The sequence below is a fragment of the Trachemys scripta genome, chromosome 16 (assembly GCF_013100865.1).
Source record: "Trachemys scripta elegans isolate TJP31775 chromosome 16, CAS_Tse_1.0, whole genome shotgun sequence".
Classification (NCBI taxonomy): domain Eukaryota; kingdom Metazoa; phylum Chordata; order Testudines; family Emydidae; genus Trachemys; species Trachemys scripta.
In genome coordinates this window covers 26,812,133-26,837,792 of record NC_048313.1, presented here as the reverse complement: position 1 = coordinate 26,837,792, position 25,660 = coordinate 26,812,133, and the positions used below count along the sequence as shown (strand labels likewise).

The following is a 25,660-nucleotide window of genomic DNA, read 5'->3' as shown; positions in this document are numbered from 1 at the left end:
GGGACCAGACATCAATCCAGGTTCTCCACATCTTTCTAAACAAGTCTCTCCTATTTCAAACTTGTAAGTAAATAGCCAGGCAAGGCGTGTTAGTTTTCCTTTGTTTCTCTCAACTTGTAAATGTACCTTTTACCAGAGTAACAGAGGGTCCTGTGGCACCTTTGAGACTAACAGAAGTATTGGGAGCATAAGCTTTCGTGGGTAAGAACCTCACTTCTTCAGATGCAAGAGGTGAGGTTCTTACCCACGAAAGCTTATGCTCCCAGTACTTCTGTTAGTCTCAAAGGTGCCACAGGACCCTCTGTTACTCTGGTAAAAGGTACATTTACAAGTTGAGAGAAACAAAGGAAAACTAACATGCCTTGCCTGGCTATTTACTTACAAGTTTGAAATAGGAGAGACTTGTTTAGAAAGATGTGGAGAACCTGGATTGATGTCTGGTCCCTCTCAGTCCCGAGAACGAACACACTCCCAAACAAAGAACACAAACAAAAGCCTTCCCCCCCCCCAAGATTTGAAAGTATCTTGTCCCCTTATTGGTCCTTTAGGTCAGATGCCAGCCAGGTTACCTGAGCTTCTTAACCCTTTACAGGGAAAAGGATTTTGGAGTCTCTGGCCAGGAGGGGTTTTATAGTACTGTACACAGGACAGCTATTACCCTTCCCTTTATAGTTATGACAGAAGGGAAGGGTGAAAGCTTCACTCAGGTCCAGCTTCCCATAAAGGCAGCACCAGCGGGCTTTTAAATAGTGAAAAGCACACTCAAAAGTCATTCTGCACTTGCTCAGCCTGTTGCTGAACCACTTCTTGCTTCTGTCAAGTTGCCCCGTGTATGGCTTCATAAGCCATGATTTTAAAGTGCAGGTTGGGTCTCCCAGGATCACAATGGGCATTTTGCTTCCCCTACACTCAGGGCCAGCTCCAGCTTTTTTGCCGCCCCAAGCGGCAGAAAAAAAAAGAGAAAAAAGAAAAATCCAATTGAGCTGCCGCCGAAGTGCCGCCAAAGAGGACAAGAGGGAGAGGACCCACCGCCGAATTGCCACCGAAGATTGAAGTGGAGTTGAGCTGCCGCCGAAGACTGAGTTGCTGGAGGACCCACCACCGAATTCCCACCGCAGACCGGACGTGCCGCCCCAATAACGGATGGACTGCCGCCCCTTTCTATTGGCCGCCCCAGAGACCTGCTTCCTTTGCTGGTTCCTGGAGCCAGCCCTGCCTACAGTGATCTTCTGGTCCAGGAAGAAAGTTCCTGCTTGCAGCTTCCTGAACAGGCCAGTGTTCCAAAAGATGCATGTCTCATGCACCTTTCCAGACCAGCCTGTGTTAATGTCTGTAAAATGCCCACAGTGATCCACAAGTGCCTGGAGAACCATTAAGAAACACCCCTTGAGATTAATGTACTCAGTAGCTAGGTAGTCTGGAAGTGGAATATGTGTGCCATCTATCGTCCCTCCGCAGTTAGGGAAGCCCATTTTTGCAAAGCCATCCACAATGTCATAGACGTTGCTCAGAGCCATGATCTTCAGAGCAGGATGTGATTAATGGCCCCGCAGACTTCTGTCAACATGATTTCAACGGTCGACTTTCCCACTCCGAACTGGTTAGCAACCAATCAGTAGCAGTCTGAAGTAGCCAGCATCCACAGTGCAATCGCCACGTGCATCTCCAACAGCAAGGCAGCTGTCATTGTTGTGTCCTTGCACCGCAGGGCTGACGAGAGCTCATCACACAGTCCAATGATTGTGGCTTTCCTCATCTGAAAGTTCTGCAGCCACTGCGCGTCATCCCAGACATGCATCATGATGTGATCCCTCCAATCAGTGCTTGTTTCCTGAGTCCAAATGTGGCGTTCCACTGTGGTCAGCACCTCTGTGGATGCCAGAAACAATCTCGTATCATAGCTACTACGCGTGGTAAGATCAGTGTCGCACTCCTCTTGCCTTGGTAGTTTAAGGAATAACTCCACTGCCACTCATGACATGTTGGTCAGAGCAAGCAGCATACTGGTCAAGAGTTTGGGATCCTTTCCTGCAGCCCGAAGAGGCAGGGCACGCAATACACAAACTGTTGAAAGATGGCACCATGTGGGAATGGAAGCACAGGGATTGCTGGGATGCAAAGGAATGCATCACGGGGCATTGGGCCAGGACCCAGGATGCCCCGTGACCCCCTCCACTTTCCCACAACTCTTAGGGGTAGAAGAGAAAGAGGTGCTCTGTGGATCACTACAAATACCACTGCAAGTGCTACACGTGTGAACACGCTATTGTGCATGCAGCTGACCGTGTGAACCCACAACAGCAGTTTCCCTTCGACAGTTTCTGAGTGGTGCTGTAACTCCCGGTGCTGTAGCTCTGCCAATATAGACATGTCCTAAGAAACAAAGGAAAAGGTGGTGGGGAGGACTGAGCCCAGGCTGGAAAATATGTTTGGTCTGTGAAAGAAATATCTGGAGTTTTAGGCTGCAAGCAAGAGCAAAACAACATTCAGGGTGAGAAATTATTACTTGTAACCAATTTCCTTAGTGTATGAAGCTTAGTTTGAGTGTTGGTTTTATTTGCTCAGTAATCTGCTTTGATCTGTTTGCTATGTCTTATAATCACTTAAAATCCATCTTTTGTAGTTCATCAATTTGTTTTTGTTTTCTCTAAACCAGTTTGTGAAATTCACAACTGGGGGCAAAAAGCTGTGCAGATCGTCCTCCACATTGAGGGAGGGGGCGGATTTCAGGGCTTACGCTGTACAGTTCTCTGTGCAGTGCAAGACAGTACAATTTTGGGTTTACTCTCCAGAGGGGATGTGCCCTTCAGTGCTGGGCAGTTACTCAGCTGAAAACCTTCCCAATCAGTATTGATTTCAGTGTCTGTGTCTTTCTGCAGCAGGGTGTGTCCCTACCTGTGGGTGTGCTAGAAGAGGCTTGAGGGCCAGGCTGGTGGAAGGGGCGGGCTCAATGGTACCCCTATACATCAGGTGGCACCCCAGAGTGTTTGGGGATAACCCGTCACACCAGAATCTTCAGAACTGGAAAGGTTTATAGGTCACATCCCCAGCTAGAGTAAATGAGCAGAGCTCTACTGAAGTTAAAAGAGCGATGCCAGTTTACACCCGCTGAGGATCTGGCCCTCTCCGTGTCTGAGGTTTAGTTCCTGTATGTTCATTTTTCCATTCCGTCACATCTCCTCTATTCACGGGGTTCTAGTCAGGGCCGGCTCCAGCTTTTTTGCTGCCCCGAGTGGCGAAGATGAAGAAAAAAAAAAGATAAACCTGATTGATCTGCCACCGAAGTGTCGCCGAAGTGGAAGAGAGGGTTTGAAGGACCTGCCGCCGAAGTGCTGCCGCAGACCCGGACATGCCGCCCTGCGAATGGACGAAGTGCCGCCCCTTTCTATTGGCCGCCCCAGGCACCTGCTTCCTTCTCTGGTGCCTGGAGCCGGCCCTGGTTCTAGTTTGCCACTAGACACACTGTCTTTTACATGATTCCTCATTCTTCCACATCTCACTGAGACACCTCCAAATGGTGTCGCTAGGCCTCGCCCTGTACTCAAGGGTTGGTGGCGCAGACAGCAGTAACTGGAGGACTAGCAGGCTGGCCGAGTGGGGGTGGGGTGGGATTGAGATGCATTGGAACAACTCTGCCTGCGTGTGAAGCTCAGGGCTGGGATCCGGATTGAAGGGCAGCACAGTGACGGTGGTTGGGGGGAATCACAGCGCTAGAATAGCTGGGGTTGTGGGTCAGGATTGAGGGGCATCAGCAGAGCTGTGGAAATGAGGATGCCGAGGACAGAAATGTGGGGTTGGGGCTGTGGGTCAGGATACAGACCATTTGCCTGCCTATGTTACACCTGGCTTTAGCTGGTGCTGGGAGCCCCTCACCTCTGTGGGGGCAAAAGCTGCTGACCATGTTCACCAATGAACGGAGACTGGTTGCTCTCAGCCTGTGAGGCTGATGAGCGAGTAGGAGATTTTGGCTGCCGAAGAGCTGTTGGGAGCGCATGAGAAAGGGCCCACGGGGAGTGAGAAAAATCTGGGGAACAGGACAAATAGTGCAGGGCAGCTCATTCTCACCTCGTTTCCATTCCCATCAGGTATCACTGAGGACTGCAACAACCAGATCGCATGCCCTTCAAACGCCAAGTGTGTGAACAACACCCACTGCACCTGCCTGGATGGATTCCAGCCGAGTGGGAATCGCGTCTTCACCAATCTTAAGGAAACCTGCAACGGTAACGGGGCTCCCCGTCCTACCCCAGACAGATCACACACTCAGGGAGTGTGCAATGCCTGGGGGAACAAGTGAGGGGGCTGAGCAGTCGGTCACTAGTATTTAACAAAACCCCAGCGGGCCCATCTGGATGGACGGGATTTCCCCCCAGGGAGGCAGAGCTCTGGGGAGGGTTTTCATTACAACTACATCCAGATTGACAGGCAGCTACATTTGGGCCTCTCTATTGATGTAGGATTCTGCTAGGTGCTGAGCATGTCCTGAGGGCTACTGGGAGTTGAGGTTAGTTGCCAGCACCTTCTAGAGGTGATCAGCACCTTGTAGGAGTAGGACCAGTGCCAGGCAATACAACCAAAGACATTGCCTAACTAGGGTGTGGCTTTCAAACTGCCTCGGTGACTTCGGAGGAGAGCTGTGCGCACAGCAGAGTGTTTGGGGTGCTGGCCAATCTGAGAAGAAAAATATTTTGGATCCACCTGAAATGAAAATGTTTTGATATTCCCAGCAAAAGAGAAAATCAGGAAAAAATGGTTTCAGGTCAAATGAAATGTTTTGTTTCCATTTTGGCCATTTTTGAGTGCTTATTAATGAAAAGCAATTTGGAAACACTGTGAAGCAGTGCTGTTTCTCCCCCACCCCCACACGCTGTAGCTTTGGTTTTTGAGCACTTCGCTGGGATGTGGGAGGGCCTGATTTAAGTCCCCCTCTACCTGAATTGGAGCAGGAGTTTGAGCTTCCCACACTACAGGTGTAGAGTAGTCTGGGGTGGCTCTCGCTCACTGTCTCCTCTGAAGCGGTTCCAGTCACAGAGACACGTCAAAATCCCCCTGGAATATCCTCGCCTCCCTTCCCCCGGTTACTAAGGAACATTGAGGAGAGGGAGGTCGTGTTCCTAGGGCAGCCCTGGAAAGGGGACGGGACATGTGCACCAGTGTGTTATCCCTGAGGGCACTGGCAGAGGCAAGGAACCCGGCTGAAAAGCTCCATTTGGCATTCCCACAACAGTCACCCTGTGATGACAAATGTTGCTGGATACCATAGGCACCAACTCCATGGGTGCTCCGGCGCTGGAGCACCCACAGAAAAAAATAGTGGGTGCTCAACACCCACCTGCCACAGCTGTTCGGCAGCTGGGGGAGGCGCTTGGGGGCAGGTGGAGAGCAGCGAGCAGTGGGGGAATCCGGGGAGAGGTTGGAGATGAGGTGGGAAGAGTTGGTTCAAGGGTGGGGCCTTGGGGTGAAGCACCCTGGGGAAAAATAAAAGCCAGTGGCTATGCTGGATACTTCGGGACAATTCATAGTGAAATAGAGTAGGTCATCCAATCAGGCAACAGGAATTACATGTATGACTAAGTGACAAATTGCTTGAACATAAGGACATATGAACTGCCATCCTGGGCCAGACCATCTAGCCCAGTGTCCTGTCTTCCGACAGTGGCCAATGCCAGGTGCTTCAGAGGGAATGAACAGAACAGGTAATATTCAGGTGATCCATCCCGTCGCCCATTCTAAGCTTCTGGCAAACAGAGGCTAGGAGCACTTCAGAGCCTGGTTTCACATCTCTGCCCATCCTGGCTAATAGCCATTGAGGGACCTATCCTCCATGAACTTATCTAGTTCTTTTTTGAGCCCTGTTATAATCTTATAGTGTTATAGCCTGGTGTTACTGGTTTGAGAAAAACCTACCAGCTAAGATTTGTTCACAGGAACCATGTGGGGAGTGATTGCAAATAACAACCAAATTGGAAATATCTCACACCAGTCAGGGATAATTAGTGACCCATGAAGGGTTCTACTGTGACCTCACGGGGGAGTTTGTTTAGTGTCACGGTGTTATGCTTATAAGAAGAACACTGAATCTTTTAAAAGGGGGAGAAGGCAATACGCCGCGTTTATTGAGAGTACAATTTAAATTTAAGCATTAAAATCGGGATATGCTTCCATTCACACACACACAGCAAAAGGGTCTCCAGCTGTATCTTATAGTTACCAATCCTTAGTCTTGCTCAGTCAGTTCCAGTGGCCAGCTGAAACTGCACACGAGGGAGGGGAGCTGGGCCTCTGTCAAACACATACGAAGCTCTGATGTTGATGCAGAATGAACCCAAACTCATAGAATCGTAGAAGATATGGGTTGATACCTCAGGAGACCTTCGTCTGGGATGTGCCCTGATCGCAATGAGTTTTCAAAGATAATGGCCAATGGCTCTGCAATCACATCAACCAATCCTCTCAGCACCCTCAGATGCATTACATCTGGACCCATGGACTTGTGCATGTCCAGCTTTTCGAAATAGTCCTTAACCTGGTCTTTCACCACTGAGGGCTGCTCAGGACAGCAGTGTGGGAGCTGACCTTGTCTGTGAAGACCGAGGCAAAAAAAGCATTGAGTGCTTCAGCTTTTTCCATATCATCTGTCACTAGGTTGCCTCCCCCATTCATTAAGGGTCCCGCACTTTCCCTGACCTTTTTCTTGTTGCTAACCTACCTGTAGAAACCCATGGCAATACACCCTTCTTTTATAGTGATACGTTCCCATACAAGTCTGTGAATCTTGCTGTGTCACAGCGAAGCTGTTGATCGCAAGATATTCAAGGGTGCTCTTAATCAGCATTATTCAGAGTTATTACCGGGAGGATCCACACTGCAGCTGTGTCTTATCTCGTCCCTCTGGCTCAACTCCTAATCTTGTCCTTGGGGTGTATGCCTTTGCTTTAGGGTCATCAATCTGCCATCTGGGTGGTTCTGATACTAAAGTTGGTGCCTCTGGACTCCTCCACTCCCCTCTCGACCATCTGACCCATCAGTACTGGCACTTCCTGTCTCTTCTCTGTTTGTCAGCATGCCATACATTCTTCACTCACACACAAAACAGTAAATGATTTCAAAGGCAAGAATTATATCCATAAAACTTCTTTTCTTCTAAGAACAATCATTAACACAATCTGCAAAGAATAAACCCAGAATAATTTCTGGGGATTACATGGATGAGAAGCTGGATATGAGTCAGCAGTGTGCCCTTGTTGCCAGGAAGGCTAATGGCATATTGGGCTGTATAAGTAGGAACATTGCCAGCAGATCGAGGGACGTGATCATTCCCCTCTATTCGGCACTGGTGAGACCACATCTGGAGTACTGCTTCCAGGTTTGGGCCCCCCACTACAGAAATGATGTGGACAAATTGGAGAGAGGTCAGCGGCGGGCAACGAAAATGATCAGGGGGCTGGGGCACATGACTTATGAGGAGAAGCTGAGGAAACTGGGCTTGTTTAGTCTGCAGAAGAGAAGAATGAGGGGGGATTTGATAGCTGCTTTCAACTATCTGAAAGAGGGTTCCAAAGAGGATGGATCTAGACTGTTCTCAGTAGTACCTGATGACAGAACAAGGAGTAATGGTCTCAAGTTGCAGTGGGGGAGGTCTAGGTTGGATATTAGGAAAAACTTTTTCACTAGGAGAGTGGTGAAGTACTGGAATGGCTTACCTAGGGAGATGGTGGAATCTTCTTCCTTAGAGGTTTTTAAGATCAGGCTTGACAAAGCCCTGGCTGGGATCATTTAGTTGGGGATTGGTCCTGCTTTGAGCAGGGAGTTGGACTAGATGACCTCCTGAGGTCCCTTCCAACCCTGATATTCTATGATTCTATGATCATGATCATCTAGTCTGATCTCCTGCTCATCAAAGGCCACAGAAACTCACCCACCCATGCCTGTAATAGACCTCAAACCTCTGGCTGAGTTACTGATGTCCTCAAATCATGGTTTAAAGACTTCAAGTTATAGATAATTCACCATTTACACTAGTTTAAACTTGCAAGTGACCCAGGCCCCACGCTGCAGAGGAAGGTGAACCCTCCCCTCCCCCCGGGTCTTGGCCAGTCTGACTAAGGGGAAAATTTCTTCCTGACCCCAATGAGATCCTGCCCCAGTGAGACCCTGAGCATGTGGGCAAGAGCCAACAAGCAACTACCTAGGAAAGAATCCTCTGTAGTAACTCAGAGCCCTCCCTATCTAGTGTCCCATCTCCAGCCATTGGGGATTTTTGCTATGCCAGTCGCCGATGGGCCACATGCCATTGTAGGCAGTCCCATCACACCATCCCCTCCATAAATGTATTAAGCTCAGTCTTGCAGCCAGTTAGGTTTTTTGCCCCCACTGCTCCCCTTGGAAGACTGGTCCAGAATTTACTTCTGTATCTCTGGGTCTCCGCAGTAAGTCAATAACCTTTTCCCACCACCTAGTTAACACTGCAGCATTTAGGAGAAACTGAGGCATGCACAATATTCATACAAAATATTATGAAACTTCCCACTCCGTCACAGGGAATACAAGTCTGACCCTGGGAAGGAGAACTTCACAAATGCAGGTGAGAAAGAACACCTGGTGGGGTAAGGGCCCCCTGTCGCTGCCCTCTGTCTGTCTGAAAATCCACATGCTTGCTGCACGGCTGGCTCTGAATTAACAGTATCCCTTGTCCAGGGTGCATCCCAGTTTGGTGGGACAGTCCTAGTTGGTTCTGTGGAAATCTGCAAAGGTGGTCCAAATGGCCGTTTTAGCTAAAGAAATGCTGCTTTTGTGGACAATGTTTGCTTCTTTTGAAATGTGTTTAAGATAATGTTTTGCCTCCCCCCATCCCCCATGTGTTTTCCAAAGAAAGAAAGAAAGGAAGTGGGGGAACCCTGTAAAAACAACCCCCCCTTTTTTTTTAGCTTCCCACTAAACCACTTAGTCTTTCTGTCCAGTTCTAGCCGTAAAGGCTTGTTCAGGGGTCTCATTAGAGCCAGCCTGCTGCGGTGAATAAGAGGCGAATTAGGCAGGGAGCTTTAAACCATGTGATGCTGTTTTCCTCATCACAGACCCAGTCCTGCCAATAGTGGGCACAAAGCCAGCGGACAGGGCAAACCAAGGGCCTCGCTGCCCTGCCTTGTTCCCCAGTCCCATGGAGCAGGTAGCGTGCACATGAAGGGCCGCTGACCTTCGCTGTCAGTTCTGTGTCAGACTGGAGGGGGTCTCTGCTCCGACCGGGGTCGCTCAGCAATCTGGATGTCATCCCATGACTCCCTGAAATCCCCCTCCCTCACACTGGAGCAGCAGAGAGAGGCTGATACCTTGCCCTGTAGCAGGATCCTGGTTCCCAAAGCTGTTATCCCAGGGCATTCTGCCTCCTGCACAACACCCCAGCACTGGCTGCACCTCCCCTGACTTCCCAGCAGTTTTCATTGTCTTCAGACCAGGGGAAGTCCCTCTGGGTCCTTTTTCAGTGACTTCTCAGGGCCCCAGACCCCTGGGTTCCATATGCCGGGTCAGTGCAGGTGAGTGGTAAAGAGGAATGTCTCTGTGCTGGGAATGAACAGGGCTCTCCTCTGTGTTACAGATATTGATGAGTGTCTGGGGCTGATGGTCTGTGGAAACTTCACCAAATGCCACAATTTTCCAGGAAGTTACTACTGTTCTTGTAGGGATGGATTTGAGTCTGATCCCGGGAAAGAGAACTTCGTCCCTGCGAGTGAGAACACCTGCCGGGGTAAGAACCCTCTGTCATTCATCTCCTCCCGGCTGAGAAGCCCCACGCTCTCTGCACGGCCGACTCTGAATTATCACTGTGCTTTGTCTAGGCTGCCTCCCAATTGGGTGGGACAATCCTGTGGAAACCAGGGCTTCCCCAGGGAGTTCATTAGAACCAGCCAGCTGGGATGAATGAGAGGAGCATTAGGCCCCTTGGACTAGACTCTGCCCTTGGTTATACTGGTGTCAAATCCAAAGCAGCCTTAATTACTCTAATAGTGTCTCCAGATTTACCCCAGTGTGAGAGCAGAATCTGGACCCACCAGGAGGGGGCCGAGGCTTTGGGGCGCCCTCCTGTGTGAACTTAAGCCACCAAGAAAGTTTCCTCTCAAGTGGGAGCCCCTCCTGGCTATCAGATGTGTTGGGCCTTCCCAGCTCACAGTATCTTCGGTGCCCAGCACCTGTGACTGTCAGGTCAGGCCCGTTAGACTCTGGTGGCTTCCTCCCATGTGAACTCAGAGTGGTGCCTGCTCCTGCTCATGGACTGTGGGAGGGTCTGCACAGGCAGGGGCTGGCTGGCAGGGAACAGAGGGCACTGGTCAAGTCCTCTGGGTGGGAAGCTCTGTGTCACCAACCCCAGGAGTTCAGAGATCATGAGTCAGACCCCCAAAATCAGCAGATTGACCCCAAAGTTGTGGGATATTTTTTTCTTCAAAATAGGTCCGGCCTGCACAACTCGTAAAGCAGTGAGGGCCATATTACTCCAAAGAAAACAGCTGAGGGCCGAACCCTCCCAGCCCTGCCGAACCCCCCCCCAACACCGCCGGAAAACGCCCCCCAGTGCCTCCCAGCCCCCCCAAAACACAACACCTCCCCCAGCACCCCCGAAACACACACCCCCCAGCGCCGCCTGCCCTGTGGAAAGAACCCTCCTTCCCCAGCACCGCCCTGCTGAAACAGCAGTATTGAACCTTGGTAATATGTTATAGCTGGCCCCTAAAATAGTATAATTAAGGTAAAAGAAAAAATGTCTTTTTGCTAGAAGTAGAATAAGATCTTCCCCCCACTTTGTAATCAATTGCCCTGTTGAATGAATGAGGTGTGAATGAGGAAGGCGTGGAAGGCAGGCACCTCCAGACAGCTGCAACCCTTGGAGAGGGGATGGGAGCCAGACCAGATCAGTAGAACAGGTCAGCCACTGACTCGCTGCTCGCCTCCTCACCCCCCGCCACTTCCCGCCCGCTCACCTCCTCAGCTCCCCCGCTGCCGGCTCACCTGCCCCCCCGCCACTGCCCGCCCACTCGCCTTCTTAGCCCTCCTCCCCCCCGGCTCACCTATTCACCCCCCACCACTGCCCGCCCACTCGCCTTCTTAGCCCTCCTCCCCCCCGGCTCACCTACTCACCCCCCGCCACTGCCTGCCCGCTCACCTCCTCAGCAAGCCCCTCCCCCCGCCGCCGGCTCAGCTGCCCCCCGCCACTGCCCGCCCGCTTGCCTCCTTAGCCCCACACCCCTCCAGCTCACCTACTCACCCCCCCGCCACTGCCCGCTCGCTCGCCTACTCAGCTCCCCTCCCTCACCCGCCGCTTGCCTACTCACCCCCCGCATGCCGCACACTGACCCGCCGCAGGCCGCCCCCGGGCCGCATGTTGTGCAGGCCTGATCAAGAGGATAACAGCTTACTATTGCTGCCTGGCAATGGATTACTCCTTTAAAATACACCTCACTGTGGCGCTGGAAGTCCCAGGTTCAAAACCCTGCTGACAACCCCTCCATGGTCAGAGATTCAAAATAGCTTCTCAATGGGGCCTCTCGGATTTCCCTTTCCAGATGTTAATGAATGTCTCAGATTCCCTGGCACCTGCGGCCCGGGAGCACAGTGTGAGAACACCAACGGGAGTTACCGGTGTGCCTGCCCAGCCGGCCACATCCCTTCCACTGGGAGCTGGGTCCAGAACCAAACCACATGTAAAGGTGGGTTTCCCCAGCGGGCAGAGGTGTCTGTACCCAGCAAGTCTCTCTGCAGAATAGATGGAAACACATCAAGAAGTCTTGGAGACAGGCAGGGGGCACCCAGCTCCTCCCCCTGCCCTCGCACTGAGGGTGCCCTCTAGTGCTGATGCACAGACTGCCAACGTCCCTGTGTTTGTAGGAGGAATGCCTGCAAATTAATCCAGTCACTTTGGAACACACTCAGATCAGCTAGAGGGTGGCAGAATCCCAGGAGCATGAGTGGAGGGAGAGAAGTGGGGGACAGGGGCAGGAGGAACAGGCAAAACACAGTGAAAATGGAGGGGAGAGAGAGACACAGAGTGAGATGGGGAGGAAGAGAGGGGTTTTGTAACAGCCGCATGTTTAACTATTGGCAGCGCAAGCCTGGCATGTGGACAGAGAGCAGCCATCGGGGTGGGGAAGAGAAGGGGATTTTCTCCCAGGCAGGAGTGAGTTGAGATGAAAATCTGATATGAAAGCTCTAACGTCTGCTCCTCTCTTCCCATCACTCCAAGCCCCCAGCATTAACTGCAGTTCTGAGTTCGAGGGAATCAAAGAGACGTGCGGGAATTTCTCTCTGCCGGTATGTTTGAACCCATCATTCATTTGTTGGGGATTTTGCCCTGTGTTTTGTACCACCAATATGGAAATTCCCAGACAAAAACCTTTCCTGTTGGTATTACGGTGACCTCTGTAAACCCCATCCAAGATCAGGGCAATTCTGTGTTTGTTCCTTTCATCGCTGGGACTCGATCCTCCTCATCCTTTTAGGCTCGTTCCATCTACATGTGATCAACTATTCAAGTCCTTCTCCATTCCAGTTTGTCTTGAAGTAGTTCCTCAGAAAATCTGCAGCTTATCAAATCCTTTTGTATGACAGCCACTCATCTAGTTTGGGGTCTCCCAATCCTCTTATCTTCTGCATCTAAGTTTAGCACCTTGTTTCCTGTTTTTTCTTCTGACCTTCTTGTCACACGCCCACACCATATGAGCCTAGTTCTCTCAGGTTCTCCATAATTGGTTCTACTTTCACTCTTTCCCTAATTCGCTCATGTCAAACATCGTCCATCTTTGTAACTCCAAGCATCCATCTTAACATTTTCACTTCCTCTGTCTTCAAGAATAGCCCCTGGCTCTTCCTCAGTCCTGGCTTTCGGAGCCGTACAAAAATGCAGCCTGATCAATGTCCTCTAGATCTTACTTTTTTGTTTGACAGGTGTTCTCCTATCGCAGAGCACTCCCTCGCTTCTCTCCCTTTACTCCATGACTTTCCCAGTCGGCTTATAATTTTGTTGCTGAGTTCATCATTTTCCTGTACTGTCATAGAATTGTAGGAATGGAAGAGACCTCGAGAGGCCATCTAGGCCAGTTCCCTGCACTCATGGCAGGACTAAGTATTATCTAGACCATCCCTGACAGGTCTTTGTCCAACCTGCTCTAAAAAATCTCCAATGATGGAGATTCCACAACCTCCCTAGGCAATTTATTCCAGTGCTTAACTATCCTGACAGGAAAGTTTTCCTAATGTCCAATTTAAACTGCCGTTGCTGCAATTTAAGCCCATTGTTTCTTGTCCTATTATCACAGGTTAAGGAGAACAATTCTTTCCCCTCCTTCTTGTAACAACCTTTTATTTACTTGAAAACTGTATCATGTCCCTTCTTAGTCTTGTCTTTTCCAGACTAGACACACATTTTTTTTTAAATCTTTCCTCATAGGTCATGTTTTGTAGACCATTAATAATTTTTGTTGCTCTTCTCTGGACTTGCTCCAATTTGTCGACATCCTTCTTGAAATGTGGCGCCAGAACTGGACACAATACTCCAGTTGAGGCCTCATCAGAGTGGAGCAGAGCGGAAGAATTACTTCTCGTGTCTTCCTTACAACACTCCTTCTAATACATCCCAGAATGAGGTTAGCATTTTTTGCACCAGCATTACACTGTTGACTCATATTTAGCTTGTGGTCCACTATGACCTCCAGATCCCTTTTCGCAGTACTCCTTCCTAGGCATTCATTTCCCATTTTATATGTGTGCAACTGATTGTTCCTTCCTAAATGGAGAACTTTGCATTTGTCCTTCTTGAATTTCATCCTATTTACTTCAGACCATTTCTCCAGTTTGTCAAGATCATTTTGAATTTTAATCCTATCCTCCAAAGCACTTACAAGCCCTCCCAGCTCAGTATCGTCCGCAAACTTTATAAGCGTACTCTGTATGCCATTATCTAAATCATTCATGAAGATATTGAACAGAACCGGACCCAAAACTGATCCCTACGGGACCCCAATCGGTATGCCCTTCCACCATGACTGAACCACTGATAACTACTCTCTGCAAACGGTTTTCCAACTAGTTATGCACCCACCTTAGATTGGCTCCATATAGGTTGTATTTCCCTTGTTTGTTTATGAGGTCACGTGAGACAGCGTCAAAAGACTTACTAAAGTCAAGATATACCACGTCTACCACTTCCCCCCATCCACAAGGCTTGTTACCCTGCCAAAGAAAGCTATCAGGTTGATTTTACAGGATCCATGCTGACTGTTACTTATCACCGGATTATCTTCTAGGTGTTTGCAAATCGATATCGAACCTTCTAAAACTTCTGTAGCTTTGCTAGAGGCTGGCCCCAGACTCACATGCCCATTGTCTTCCTGCAGGAGAGCACTGAATCTATAGACCACGTACTCTGATTTTCTTCTGCTGATTTGCATGCTGTTACTTTCCAGTATGCACCTCCATGTCTCTCTGCATCTTCTTTCACTTCCTATTTCCTCTCCCCCACGAGCACTACGTCATCTGCAAAAGGCATGTGCCGGGGGCCACTCTCTGGCTGTTTTCTGTCAATGCCTCCAGCACCGACGTGAACAAAAAGGGGCTTAGTCCCAAGCCTTGATCTATTCCAGCTGTTACTAGAAACTGTTCCCTTTCTCCACATGAACCTCGCACTGTGGCAACAGCACCATCGTACATGTCCTGCACACGTCTGATATAAAAGCTTTATTCACTCCATGAGGGGTGTCAGGATCCGGACCCTGCATAAGTCCAATACCAATGTCGGTCGCCCTTCAGCGCCTGCAAAACTCACCCTCTGCCCTGGGTCTCTCTGCAGGGAAATCGGAGCAGCAGAAGCAGCAGTTTTTGCTCTTTCTTTAATTCAACCTTAAACGTTTTGATGTCCACGTGCAGAGATGGGAATGCAACATTATCACTGGAGGTGAGAGGCTCCATCCCTTGAATGTGCCCTGCAGACTAGTCCCCCTGCGTGTGCCCCAGACCCTGCGTGCTGCGGTGCTGGGTTAGGAGTCTCACTGGGTTGTGCGGGAGGGAGACATGTAGATACTCTTCAGACAAGACCTGTGCCCTCCACTGCTGTGGGGAGGGGAGGTGCACCCTCTACTGTTGTTTGTCTGTGTCTGCGCGCACATGCCCTGTAGTGGTGTGAGTGCACGTTTGTGTTTATCCACCCATATGCGCCCTCTAGTGTTCAGAATTGTTGTTGTTCTTCAGAGGTGCTATACTGCTAACAGTTAATGGGGATTCTCCTCAGCTCATCTGTCAGTGACCTGAGTTTTTCAAGCAGCAGGATCTGGGCTCTATCTCTGCCCTGCCAGACATTTCTGAGCAGCTGCCGGATGCAGCATAGAGACAGCCTAGGAAGCCGTGTGCTTGTGATAATGTTGTTCCCTGGCATCTGTTATGGAGCGATGGGGTAGTGGGAGTGAAGAAGGAAGGACAAAGGGTTCTAGTCCCATTTGGCTTCAGGTCCCAGTGGGGCCCTGAGTTAGCCTCAGTGGACCCCCTTTGTAAAAGGTTCCCCCTCTGAGAATATTGCTTCCCCCTGAACTGGGAGAAGCTGTGATGCCCGATGCACCCTGGGAACACATGGGACGTGGAACCTGAAACCACCGACTCCTCACTCCCAGGGCCTTTTCTTTCCTGTCTCCAGAAATCAATTCTCCAATTCAACACCCTCCTGAACAGCACCTCCCTCTGGGATGGTGGAGACAAGGGGGACGTGGGGTCGGCCGTGACGGTCCTGCTGCAGAGCGTAGAACTGGCCGCACTGGCCACTGCACTCCGGTCTCCAGAGAGGACACAGAACGTGACGACTGAGTCGATGGGTGAGGGGGATGTGTGACTCTCAGGGCCAACTACTGCCTGCCATGAGATACGGGGTTATACACTGTGCTCCAAATCCACTGGAAGTTAGAGCGTATATATCATTGTGGCTGTGAGCCTGTGTTCAGTACAGACACAGACCAGCACTGCCCCTGCCCCAGGAAATATAACCCAGCCCCGCCAGTGCCCCGAGGAGCAACAGCAATGGCCGAGAAGGGTTTAAATGCAACATTTGGCATTTCACAACTAGGGGCTGTGATGCTGAGCCAGACACATCCCCCCATACCCACCACTCCCCTTCTGGGGAAGCAGCATCCCCAGGGAGACACAGCAGGAATGGGGGGAGGGAAGATAGGGGGTGATCAATGGAACTCGGGGTGGGGGAGCTCCAAACTTCCCCCTCCCAGAGTGAGGAAGAGCCCTGAAGCCCCCTGGCTCCTAGTGGAGTGGGAGGTGGGTGGATCTGGCCCAGAATGGACAGATTCCCAGGGAAGTGATTTCACAGCGAGGGGCTCTGTCATTCCTCACTCCACTCCCCTGCAGCTGTTCAGACGCGGCTCGTCACAGGGAACTGCAGCCGGGACAGTGAGGTCTTCAGCCTGACAGCTCACGAGGAGACGATGGATGTGCACTGTGATACAGTCCCCAGGGCAGCACAAGGTACCATCCCAAACCAGGGCCCAAACTACGGCACAGAGTGGTTCCCTGGTACCGAACCCCAGCCCTCCCTCCCCTTGGATCCCCAGGCCGGGCCCTGGCCTCTGTCTCTAGCCCTGGAGGGCTCCTTGCTGGCTGAGCCAGTGGTTCTCAGGCTGTGGCCATGGAGCTGACACCTTTGTTCCTGCCTGTCCCACAGCTTGAGCCCCAAGCAGTGAGGAGTTGGGGGCACAGAGGGGAGACGGCTCATGAGAGGGTCTCTGGTATGAAGTGGGCCCAGAGAATGGAAAGGGCAGGGACGGCCTAGTCTAGCCAGACCCCCAAATGGAGATGTGGGGGACCAGGGTAACGTGTACCCTCAGCTGCCATATTCAGGGCCCCGAATCCTACAGCACCAGGGGAAGCTCATTCCTAGCCCGCCCCTCTCCTGGTCTCGCTGAGAAAAACTGAACTTTCATCTCTGCATCCTGCAGCTCGACGTTTCCAGCTGGACACGTTCCTGGGGGTTCCGGGGGAGGAGGTATCATGGTCCATTGGTTAAACCTTAAGAGTTGTGTCCAGGATCCTGGGTTCCATTCCCAGATCTGCCACAGACTCACTGTGACCCCTGGGCACCCGGCCGGCTCCTTCTTTGCCATAGCGACTCCATCTCCCTAACGAGGGATCATCTCCTCTCCCAACAGGTTTGGGGGCTGCTGCTTTTATTTCCTACTCCACCCTGGACTCCATCATCAGTGCGACACTTCTCAGCAAGGGAAATCTACTGGCTGGTGGGAAGCTGGAGGAGAGTCATCTCAACTCCAGGGTGGTGAGTGGGGCAGTCGGAGATGGGAGACCAATTAACCTCTCCAGACCCGCACACTTCACCCTGCGCCACAGACAGGTGTGTGGAGGGAGATCCCCTTGCTTTGCTCCATATCTGGGGCTCCAGAGGGGTATATAGAAGGCACCATCTCCTCCCGGATATTTGGACCATACTGCCTTTCTGGCTCCCAATGCTCCTGAGAAGCAGAGGCCTCCTTATTCCTGACGCGTTGGGGCTGTTTTATTGGAAGAGGTTACCGGGGGTCGCACCACGACCATGCAAAGTGCTCTAGGGTAGCAGCTCTGCTTAGCTCACCCCTGAGCCAGAATAACTGGAAAGCCGCTTTCTGTAGATATTGGGGTTCGAATCAGCATGAAATTCTTTTATATGGTAATGAAGTGGTTAGGGTGCATATGTGTATGTGTGCACACAGCACTGCCCTCTACTGGATGCAGTCAGAACTGCTCAGCCATGTGCTATGTGCACAGTAGTGCTAACGGCTAGCTAGGATTTATTTCCCTATCGCTCCAATAGCAGGGCCTGTGCTTTTGGAGCAGTGGGTTCTCCGTTCTCTCTCTACTGTCATCGGGATGGCCCCAGTGGGCACTGGGGGCTGCATGGGGAGAGGCGTGGAGCTGTAAGTGGCCTTGGGTTTGCTATAGACGTGATATCAGAAATGATATTCTGTGGTCCCATGAGGATGAGGATGTTTCTGTTGTGTTTTCAGGTCAAAAAAAAGGAGGAAGAGGCTCTCTGCGTCTACTGGAAAGTAGTGGCCGAGAGCGGCAGCTGGTCTCCGGACGGCTGCACAGCCGTGCACACGAACAGCACTCACACCAACTGCAGCTGTGACCATCTCTCCAGCTTCGCCATCCTAATGGCTCCCACCAGAGTGATGGTATCTCACCGTGAGACTCTGATCACAGGGCTGGACCCTGAGCTCCGCACTCAGCTGTGGGCAAAGCTCTCCCTGGACTGACTGGAGTCTTTGCTGTGGAAAAGGCTCAGTTAGAACCGAGGGGGCTGGGCTGGGCTCACTGGTGATTCTCACTTTGCTGTGTTACAAGAGAGTGACCCACTGACCATCATCACCTACGTGGGACTGATCCTCTCCCTGCTGTGCCTCTTCCTCGCCATCCTCACCTTCCTCCTGTGCCGCTCCATCCGCAACGTCAGCACCTCCCTCCTCCTGCAGCTCTGCCTCTGCCTCTTCCTGGCTGACCTGCTCTTCCTCACCGCTGTGACCCGCACCCGCAGTCAGGTACGGCCTGATTCTCCCCTGCTCCTTCTCATTCTCCCCCTTCTCATTGCTGGCCTCCTCCACTAGCAGCAGGTGTGTGACTTTGAAACCTTTGTGATCCCTGGATTCTGGGCTGTGCAGGAAACTGTGGGGATTCCCAGGGGGATGTTTCCACCCCGTTAGGCACCTTCTCACTCGGCAAATGGTCTGAGTGTCCCCAACCCCTGGAGTTCAGACAGTTCTATCCCTATGTCACAGTCTCCCTGTGCCTCGATTCTTCTCCTACGAGACTTGACAATGGTCACCCAGGGACTCTGTGGCAGGGCTGGGAACAGAACCTGGATTCCCTGAGCCCTGCTCCCCTGGTCTAATCACAAATCTCTGCTCCCTTCCTGCATCAGCAATGTGCACCTGCAGGACCCTCCATAGACCAAGGAACCTGCCGTCCCTGGGTCACAGAGTGCTATAACTGGAGAGCTCTGCTAACAAGAATCCTGGTGTGACCCCCCCAACAAGTCTCCCCCATACTCAGCATTTCCCTTCCCCACCGCAATGTCCCTGGGCTCTCTGTCTCCCCCAGGTGGCGTGTGCTGTCATTGCTGGCCTCCTACACTACCTCTTCCTGGCCTGCTTCTCCTGGATGTTGCTGGAAGGGCTGCACCTCTTCCTCACCGTCAGGAACCTGAAGGTCGTGAATTACACCAGCGCCAGCCGGTTCAAGAAGAGATTCATGTACCCGTTCGGCTACGGATTCCCAGCCCTGGTGGTGGCTATTTCTGCAGCGGTGAATCCTGACGGCTACGGAACTTCCAAACAGTACGTGCAGCGCCCATCCCGAAGGGGAGCTGGGATGTGGCTTCCATGCGCTTGTCCAGCTCACCCCAGGTCTGACTTGAACCGAGATTTCCCTGCTCACCCTGCCTGGGAGCTGAATGTCCCCCTGGGACCCTTCCCATCCCCAGGGACACTAAGCTGCCCCGAGTGCTGCAGTTGAGTTGCCCACCTGTCAGACATCTGCACTCCTCACCCCACTGATGATGCGGAAGAACAAGCCAGAAAGATCCCAGCTTGACTCCCAGCTCCCAGGCTGGGTTTGTGGGGCTGGTGGGTAGGAAACAAATGCACCTTCTTCCTGTGTGCAAATCCCTGAGGATCCCCTCTCTAAAGTGAGCGACTCACTAAAACAGGGCGTGGCGTGTTCTAGACACCCCAGGCCAGATCCTCAGCTGGTGTAAATCAGGGCAGCTCCACTTCCTTCCGTGCAGCGAGGCCAATGTCCATCCGCTGCATGTCTGGCCCCCCAGCAATACTGCGCCCATCCACCAGAACGGGTCATTGAGGAGGTGGAAGAGGAAGTGGGGGCTGAAAGCAGGAGATGCTGAGGTACATGGGGAGGGCTGTTCACCTGCTGCCCGCAAGAGAGTCGGCCATGTCACAGGAAGGCTGAGATCCATCTCGCTTTTGAGAGCCAGCTGCCCTGTGACACCCCCTCTCTGCCCCCGGGGCTGAAAAAGGGCAGTAATCCCATTAAATCACCTTCTTCTTCCTCCCTCCCGCTAGCTGCTGGCTCAGCCTGGAGAGAGGCTTTCGTTGGAGCTTCCTGGGTCCAGTCTGTGCCATAATCCTGGTGGGTACCTCCCAGAACCACAGGGCCCCATTCTCCTCTCACCTCTGCCACCCCATTGATTTCAGTGAAGCAGGGAGGAGAATGTGGCCCATAAACACAAGGAAAAATACAGTTAGGTCCCACCTGGCTCATCTGCTGTGGTCAGTCCCGGGATTAATCCCTGTGCTGTATCCCCAGGCCTACAGCCTTTACTCGGGCACAGCTCCCATGGACGTCAGTAGGAGTTTTCCCAAGTGAAGACAGCAAGAGTTTGGTCTAGTCTAGTTAATGACCCAAGGAACGAGGAAGGGAGAAGGCTACATTCTGCAGTGGCTTTTATAAGGGTGGAAACAAGTGTCCCTACATATTCCTCCCTACCCCCTATGGAAGTTGGGAGGGGGGGATTTGTTACAGCCTGAAAGTGGCAGGAAGTATTCTAAAGGCAGGCTCTGGAATCTCTTAGCCAGATCCTGCTCTCAGTTACACCAGTGTAAACCCAAAATAACTACTGACTCCACTGGAGGGGATCCATATTTAACCCTGAGCAGCATGTGGGCTCTGTGATCCCATTGATCCATCTCAGCCCTAGCTGTGCTGTCAGCTCCATGCCTGGGGAGGGACCGAGAGCTGCTAAGGGATATTACAGGAGAGGGCATGATTCTCACCGGAAATCATAGAATCATAGAATATCAGGGTTGGAAGGGACCTCAGGAGGTCATCTAATCCAACCCCCTGCTCAAAGCAGGACCAATTTCCAACTAAATCATCCCATCCAGGGCTTTGTCAAGCCTGACCTTAAAAACCTCTAAGGAAGGAGATTCCACCACCTCCCTAGGTAACCCATTCCAGTGCTTCACCACCCTCCTAGTGAAAAAGGTTTTCCTAATATCCAACCTAAACCTCCCACACTGCAACTTGAGACCATTACTCCTTGTTCTGTCATCTGGTACCACTGAGAACAGTCTAGATCCATCCTCTTTGGAACCCCCTTTCAGGTAGTTGAAGGCAGCTATCAAATCCCACCTCATTCTTCTCTTCTGCAGACTAAACAATCCCAGTTCCCTCAGCCTCTCCTCATAAGTCATGTCCTCCAGCCCCCTAATCATTTTTGTTGCCCTCCGCTGGACTCTTTCCAATTTTTCCACATCCTTCTTGTAGTGTGGGGCCCAAAACTGGACACAGTACTCCAAATGAGGCCTCACCAATGTCGAATAGAGGGGAATGATCACGTCCCTCGATCTGCTAGCAATGCCCCTACTTATACAGCCCAAAATGCCGTTATCCTTCTTGGCAACCAGGGCACACTGTTGACTCATATCTAGCTTCTCGTCCACTGTAACCCCTAGGTCCTTTTCTGCAGAACTGCTACCTAGCCATTCGGTCCCTAGTCTGTAACAGTGCATGGGATTCTTCCGTCCTAAGTGCAGGACTCTGCACTTGTCCTTGTTGAACCAACCAGTTTTCTTTTGGCGCAATCCTCTAATTTGTCTAGTTCCCTCTGTATCCTATCCCTACCCTTCAGCATATCTACCACTCCTCCCAGTTTACTGTCATCTGCAAACTTGCTGAAGGTGCAATCTACGCCATCCTCCAGATCATTAATGAGGATATTGAACAAAGCCAGCCTCAGGACCAACCCTTGGGCACTCTGCTTGATACTGGCTGCCAACTAGACATGGAGCCATTGATCACTAGCTTTTGAGCCCGACGATCTAGCCAGCTTTCTATCCACCTTACAGTCCATTCATCCAGCCCATACTTCTTTAACTTGGTGGCAAGAATACTGTGGGAGACCGTATCAAAAGCTTTGCTGAAGTCAAGGAATAACACATCCACTGCTTTCCCCTCATCCACAGAGTCAGTTATCTCCTCATAGAAGGCAATTAGGTTAGTCAGGCATGACTTGCCCTTGGTAAATCCATGCTGACTGTTCCTGATCACTTTCCTCTCCTCTAAGTGCTTCAAAATTGATTCCTTGAGGACCTGCTCCATGATTTTTCCAGGGACTGAGGTGAGGCTGATTGGCCTGTAGTTCCCCGGATCCTCCTTCTTCCCTTTTTTAAAGATGGGCACTACATTAGCCTTTTTCCAGTCATCCAGGACCTCCCTGGATCGCCATGAGTTTTCAAAGATAATGGCCAATGGCTCTGTAATCACATGCGCCAACTCCTTTAGCATCCTCGGATGCAGTGCATCCGGCCCCATGGACTTGTACTCGTCCAGTTTTTCTAAATAGTCCCGAACCACTTCTTTCTCCTCAGAGGGCTGGTCACCTTCTCCCCATACTGTGTGGCCCAGCTCCCGTACAGTCTGGGAGCTGACCTTGTTCGTGAAGACAGAGGCAAAAAAATCATTGAGTACATTAGTTTTTTCCACGTCCTCTGTTACTAGGTTGCCTCCCTCATTCAGTAAGGGGCCCACACTTTCCTTGACTTTCTTCTTGTTGCTAACATACCTGAAGAAACCCTTCTTGTTACTCTTAACATCTCTTGCTAGCTGCAACTCCAAGTGTGACTTGGCCTTCCTGATTTCACTCCTGCATGCCTGAGCAATATTTTTATACTCCTCCCTCGTCATTTGTCCAATCTTCCACTTCTTGTAAGCTTCTTTTTTGCGTTTAAGGTCAGCAAGGATTTTTCACTGTTAAGCCAAGTTGGTCACCTGCCATATTTACTGTTCTTTCTACACATTGGGATGTTTTTTTCCTGCAACCTCAATAAGGATTCTTTAAAATACAGCCAGCTCTCCTGGACTCCTTTCCCGCTCATGTTATTCTCCCAAGGGATCCTGCCCATCAGTTCCCTGAGGGAGTCAAAGTCTGCTTTTCTGAAGTCCAGGGTTCATATTCTGCTGCTCTCCTTTCTTTCTTGTGTCAGGATCCTGAACTCAACCATCTCATGGTCACTGCCTCCCAGGTTCCCATCCACTTTTGCTTCCCCTACTAATTCTTCCCGGTTTGTGAGCAGCAGGTCTAGAAGAGCTCTACCCCAGGTGGTTCCTCCAGCACTTGCACCAGGAAATTGTCCCCTACACTTTCCAAAAACTTTCTGGATTGTCTGTGCACCACTGTATTGCTCTCCTAGCAGATATCAGGGTGATTAAAGTCTCCCATGAGAACCAGGGCCTGCAATCTAGTAACTTCTGCTAGTTGCCGGAAGAAAGCCTTGTCCACCTCATCCCCCTGGTCTGGTGGTCTATAGCAGACTCCCACCACACCATCACCCTTGTTGCTCGCACTTCTAAACTTAATCCAGAGACTCTCAGGTTTTTCTGCAGTTTCATACCGGAGCTCTGAGCAGTCATACTCCTCTCTTACATACAACGCAACTCCCCCACCTTTTCTGCCCTGCCTGTCCTTCCGGAACAGTTTATATCCATCCATGACAGTACTCCAGTCATGTGAGTTATCCCACCAAGTCTCTGTTATTCCAATCGCATCATAGTTCCTTGACTGTGCCAGGACTTCCAGTTCTCCCTGCTTGTTTTCCAGGCTTCTTGCATTTGTGTATAGGCACTTAAGATAACTCGCTGATTGTCCTGCTTTCTCAGTCTGAGACAGGAGTCCTCCCCTCTTGCACTTTCCTGCCCGTGCTTCCTCCCAGTATCCCATTTCCCCACTTACCCCAGGGCTTTGGTCTCCTTCCCCCGGTGAACCTAGTTTAAAGCCCTCCTCACTAGATTAGCCAGCCTGCTTGTGAAGATGCTCTTCCCTCTCTTCGTTAGGTGGAGCCCGTCTCTGCCTAGCACTCGTCCTTCTTGGAACACCATCCCATGGTCGAAGAATCCAAAGCCTTCTCTCTGACACCACCTACGTAGCCATTCATTGACTTCCACAATTCAACGGTCTCTACCCAGGCCTTTTGCCTGCACAGGGAGGATGGACAAGAACACCACTTGCACCTCAAACTCCTTTATCCTTCTTCCCAGAGCCACTGAGTCTGCAGTTATCCGCTCAAGGTCATTCTTGGCAGTATCACTGGTGCCCACGTGGAGAAGCAGGAAGGGGCAGCGATCCGAGGGCTTGATGAGTCGTGGCAGTATCTCCGTCACATTGTGAATCCTTGCTCCTGGCAAGCAGCAGACCTTTTGGTTTTCTCGGTCGGGGTGGCAGATAGATGACTCCGTCCCCCTGAGGAGGGAGTCCCCGACCACCACCACCCTCCTCCTTCTCTTGGGAGTGGTGGTCGTGGAACCCCCACCCCCATTCCATTACTGCTGGAAAGGTGCAAATGAGTAGTACCTGGTTCCGCAGTGCTTGGATCTGTCCCTTGGGATCGTTCTCTGCCTCAGCTGGAGTTACCAGCCCCGGATGGGAAGTTTTACAGGAAATATTTCCCACTGTTCCCACAGATAAATATAACGTTCTTTACCGTGACCCTGTGGATCCTGAGAAACAAACTCTCCTCTCTCAATGCAGATGTGTCCACCGTCAGAGACCACAGGTGAGATGGCAACAAAACAGTCCTGGAGGGTCAGATGCCTTGGTTTAGAGAGTCCTTGGCACCGGGATGGTGTGAAGGATTGCAGGAGGGGAACAGCATATCTAGCATCCATGGGAATGAATTCCCATAGTGTTTGCATTGACAGGAACCCTGTCCCACACAGGAAAGCTGGGGATGGTAGCTCCACCCTACCCTGCTCAGATCCTCCCGACCCAATTGCTCTCCATAGGGTTTTTGTAATGGGATCTCTCCATCTGCCCTTATCCAGGTTACTGACCTTTAAAGCCATCGCCCAGCTCTTCATTCTGGGCTGCACATGGAGCCTTGGTCTCCTCCAAGTCGGCCCAGCAGCCACGGTCATGGCGTATTTATTCACCATTGTCAACAGCCTGCAGGGAGCCTTCATCTTCCTGGTGCACTGTCTCCTCAATCGCCAGGTAAGGCCCGTGCTTGTCATCAACCCCCCAGCACCTTCACCGGCCTCATGGTGGCAATGTCTGATCTGCTCAGACTTAGTTACATGGTGCAGTGACTGTGTCTCTCACTCTCCAGGTGAGAGAGGAGTACAGGAGATGGATCAAGAGATTCCGAATGTTCAGCACAAAGTCTGAGACATACGATCTCTCCATGTCTGCTGTCCCCACCACCAGCACCAAGACGGTAAGAGGCCCTCTGCTCTGTTTCAGTACCCGCCTGTGAAACAGTCATCTCTAGCTGGGTCCCATTACTGCTGGAAAGGTGCAAAGCAGTTCCCTTTGCTGAGTTCCTAGACAGGGTGCCAGCTGGGAAAGTGATTACAAGTGTCAGTGAGAGTCGGTCATTATCGAGGAGTATCCTAGATGTCTGAGGCATCAGAACAGAATGCCCTGTCCTGGCACCTCCGCGTTCCCTTCCCTTGGCTCTCCTGGGAGCTCCAGGGGTCACTCGCTGTGGGCTAGACAGGCATTGGCTCTTGCAGTGTAATGATCTGAATAGATCAGATTGTCCCCTGGGATTGAATCCTTGTCAGTGCAGATGGATCATCCCCAATGAGCAGTCAGCACCGTGAAGATTATCCCTATGGGTCAGGG

At 51.3% G+C, this 25,660-nt stretch overlaps 1 protein-coding gene across 1 annotated transcript in view; it reads left to right on the top strand.

The window, feature by feature from the left end:
- Window positions 1–25,289, top strand: part of LOC117888513 (adhesion G protein-coupled receptor E3-like) — a 27,215-nt gene extending 1,926 nt beyond the window's left edge. The window contains exons 2-16 of the mRNA XM_034791983.1: window positions 4,086–4,223; window positions 9,593–9,742; window positions 11,553–11,696; window positions 12,230–12,297; window positions 14,831–14,935; window positions 15,668–15,842; window positions 16,384–16,500; window positions 17,181–17,380; window positions 18,030–18,200; window positions 18,369–18,563; window positions 19,123–19,358; window positions 20,103–20,169; window positions 24,499–24,590; window positions 24,859–25,027; window positions 25,143–25,289. Coding sequence (XP_034647874.1) covers window positions 4,086–4,223; window positions 9,593–9,742; window positions 11,553–11,696; window positions 12,230–12,297; window positions 14,831–14,935; window positions 15,668–15,842; window positions 16,384–16,500; window positions 17,181–17,380; window positions 18,030–18,200; window positions 18,369–18,563; window positions 19,123–19,358; window positions 20,103–20,169; window positions 24,499–24,590; window positions 24,859–25,027; window positions 25,143–25,289 — 2,174 coding nt within the window. The remainder of the gene's footprint in view (window positions 1–4,085; window positions 4,224–9,592; window positions 9,743–11,552; window positions 11,697–12,229; window positions 12,298–14,830; window positions 14,936–15,667; window positions 15,843–16,383; window positions 16,501–17,180; window positions 17,381–18,029; window positions 18,201–18,368; window positions 18,564–19,122; window positions 19,359–20,102; window positions 20,170–24,498; window positions 24,591–24,858; window positions 25,028–25,142) is intronic.
- The last annotated feature ends 371 nt before the right edge of the window (window positions 25,290–25,660 follow it).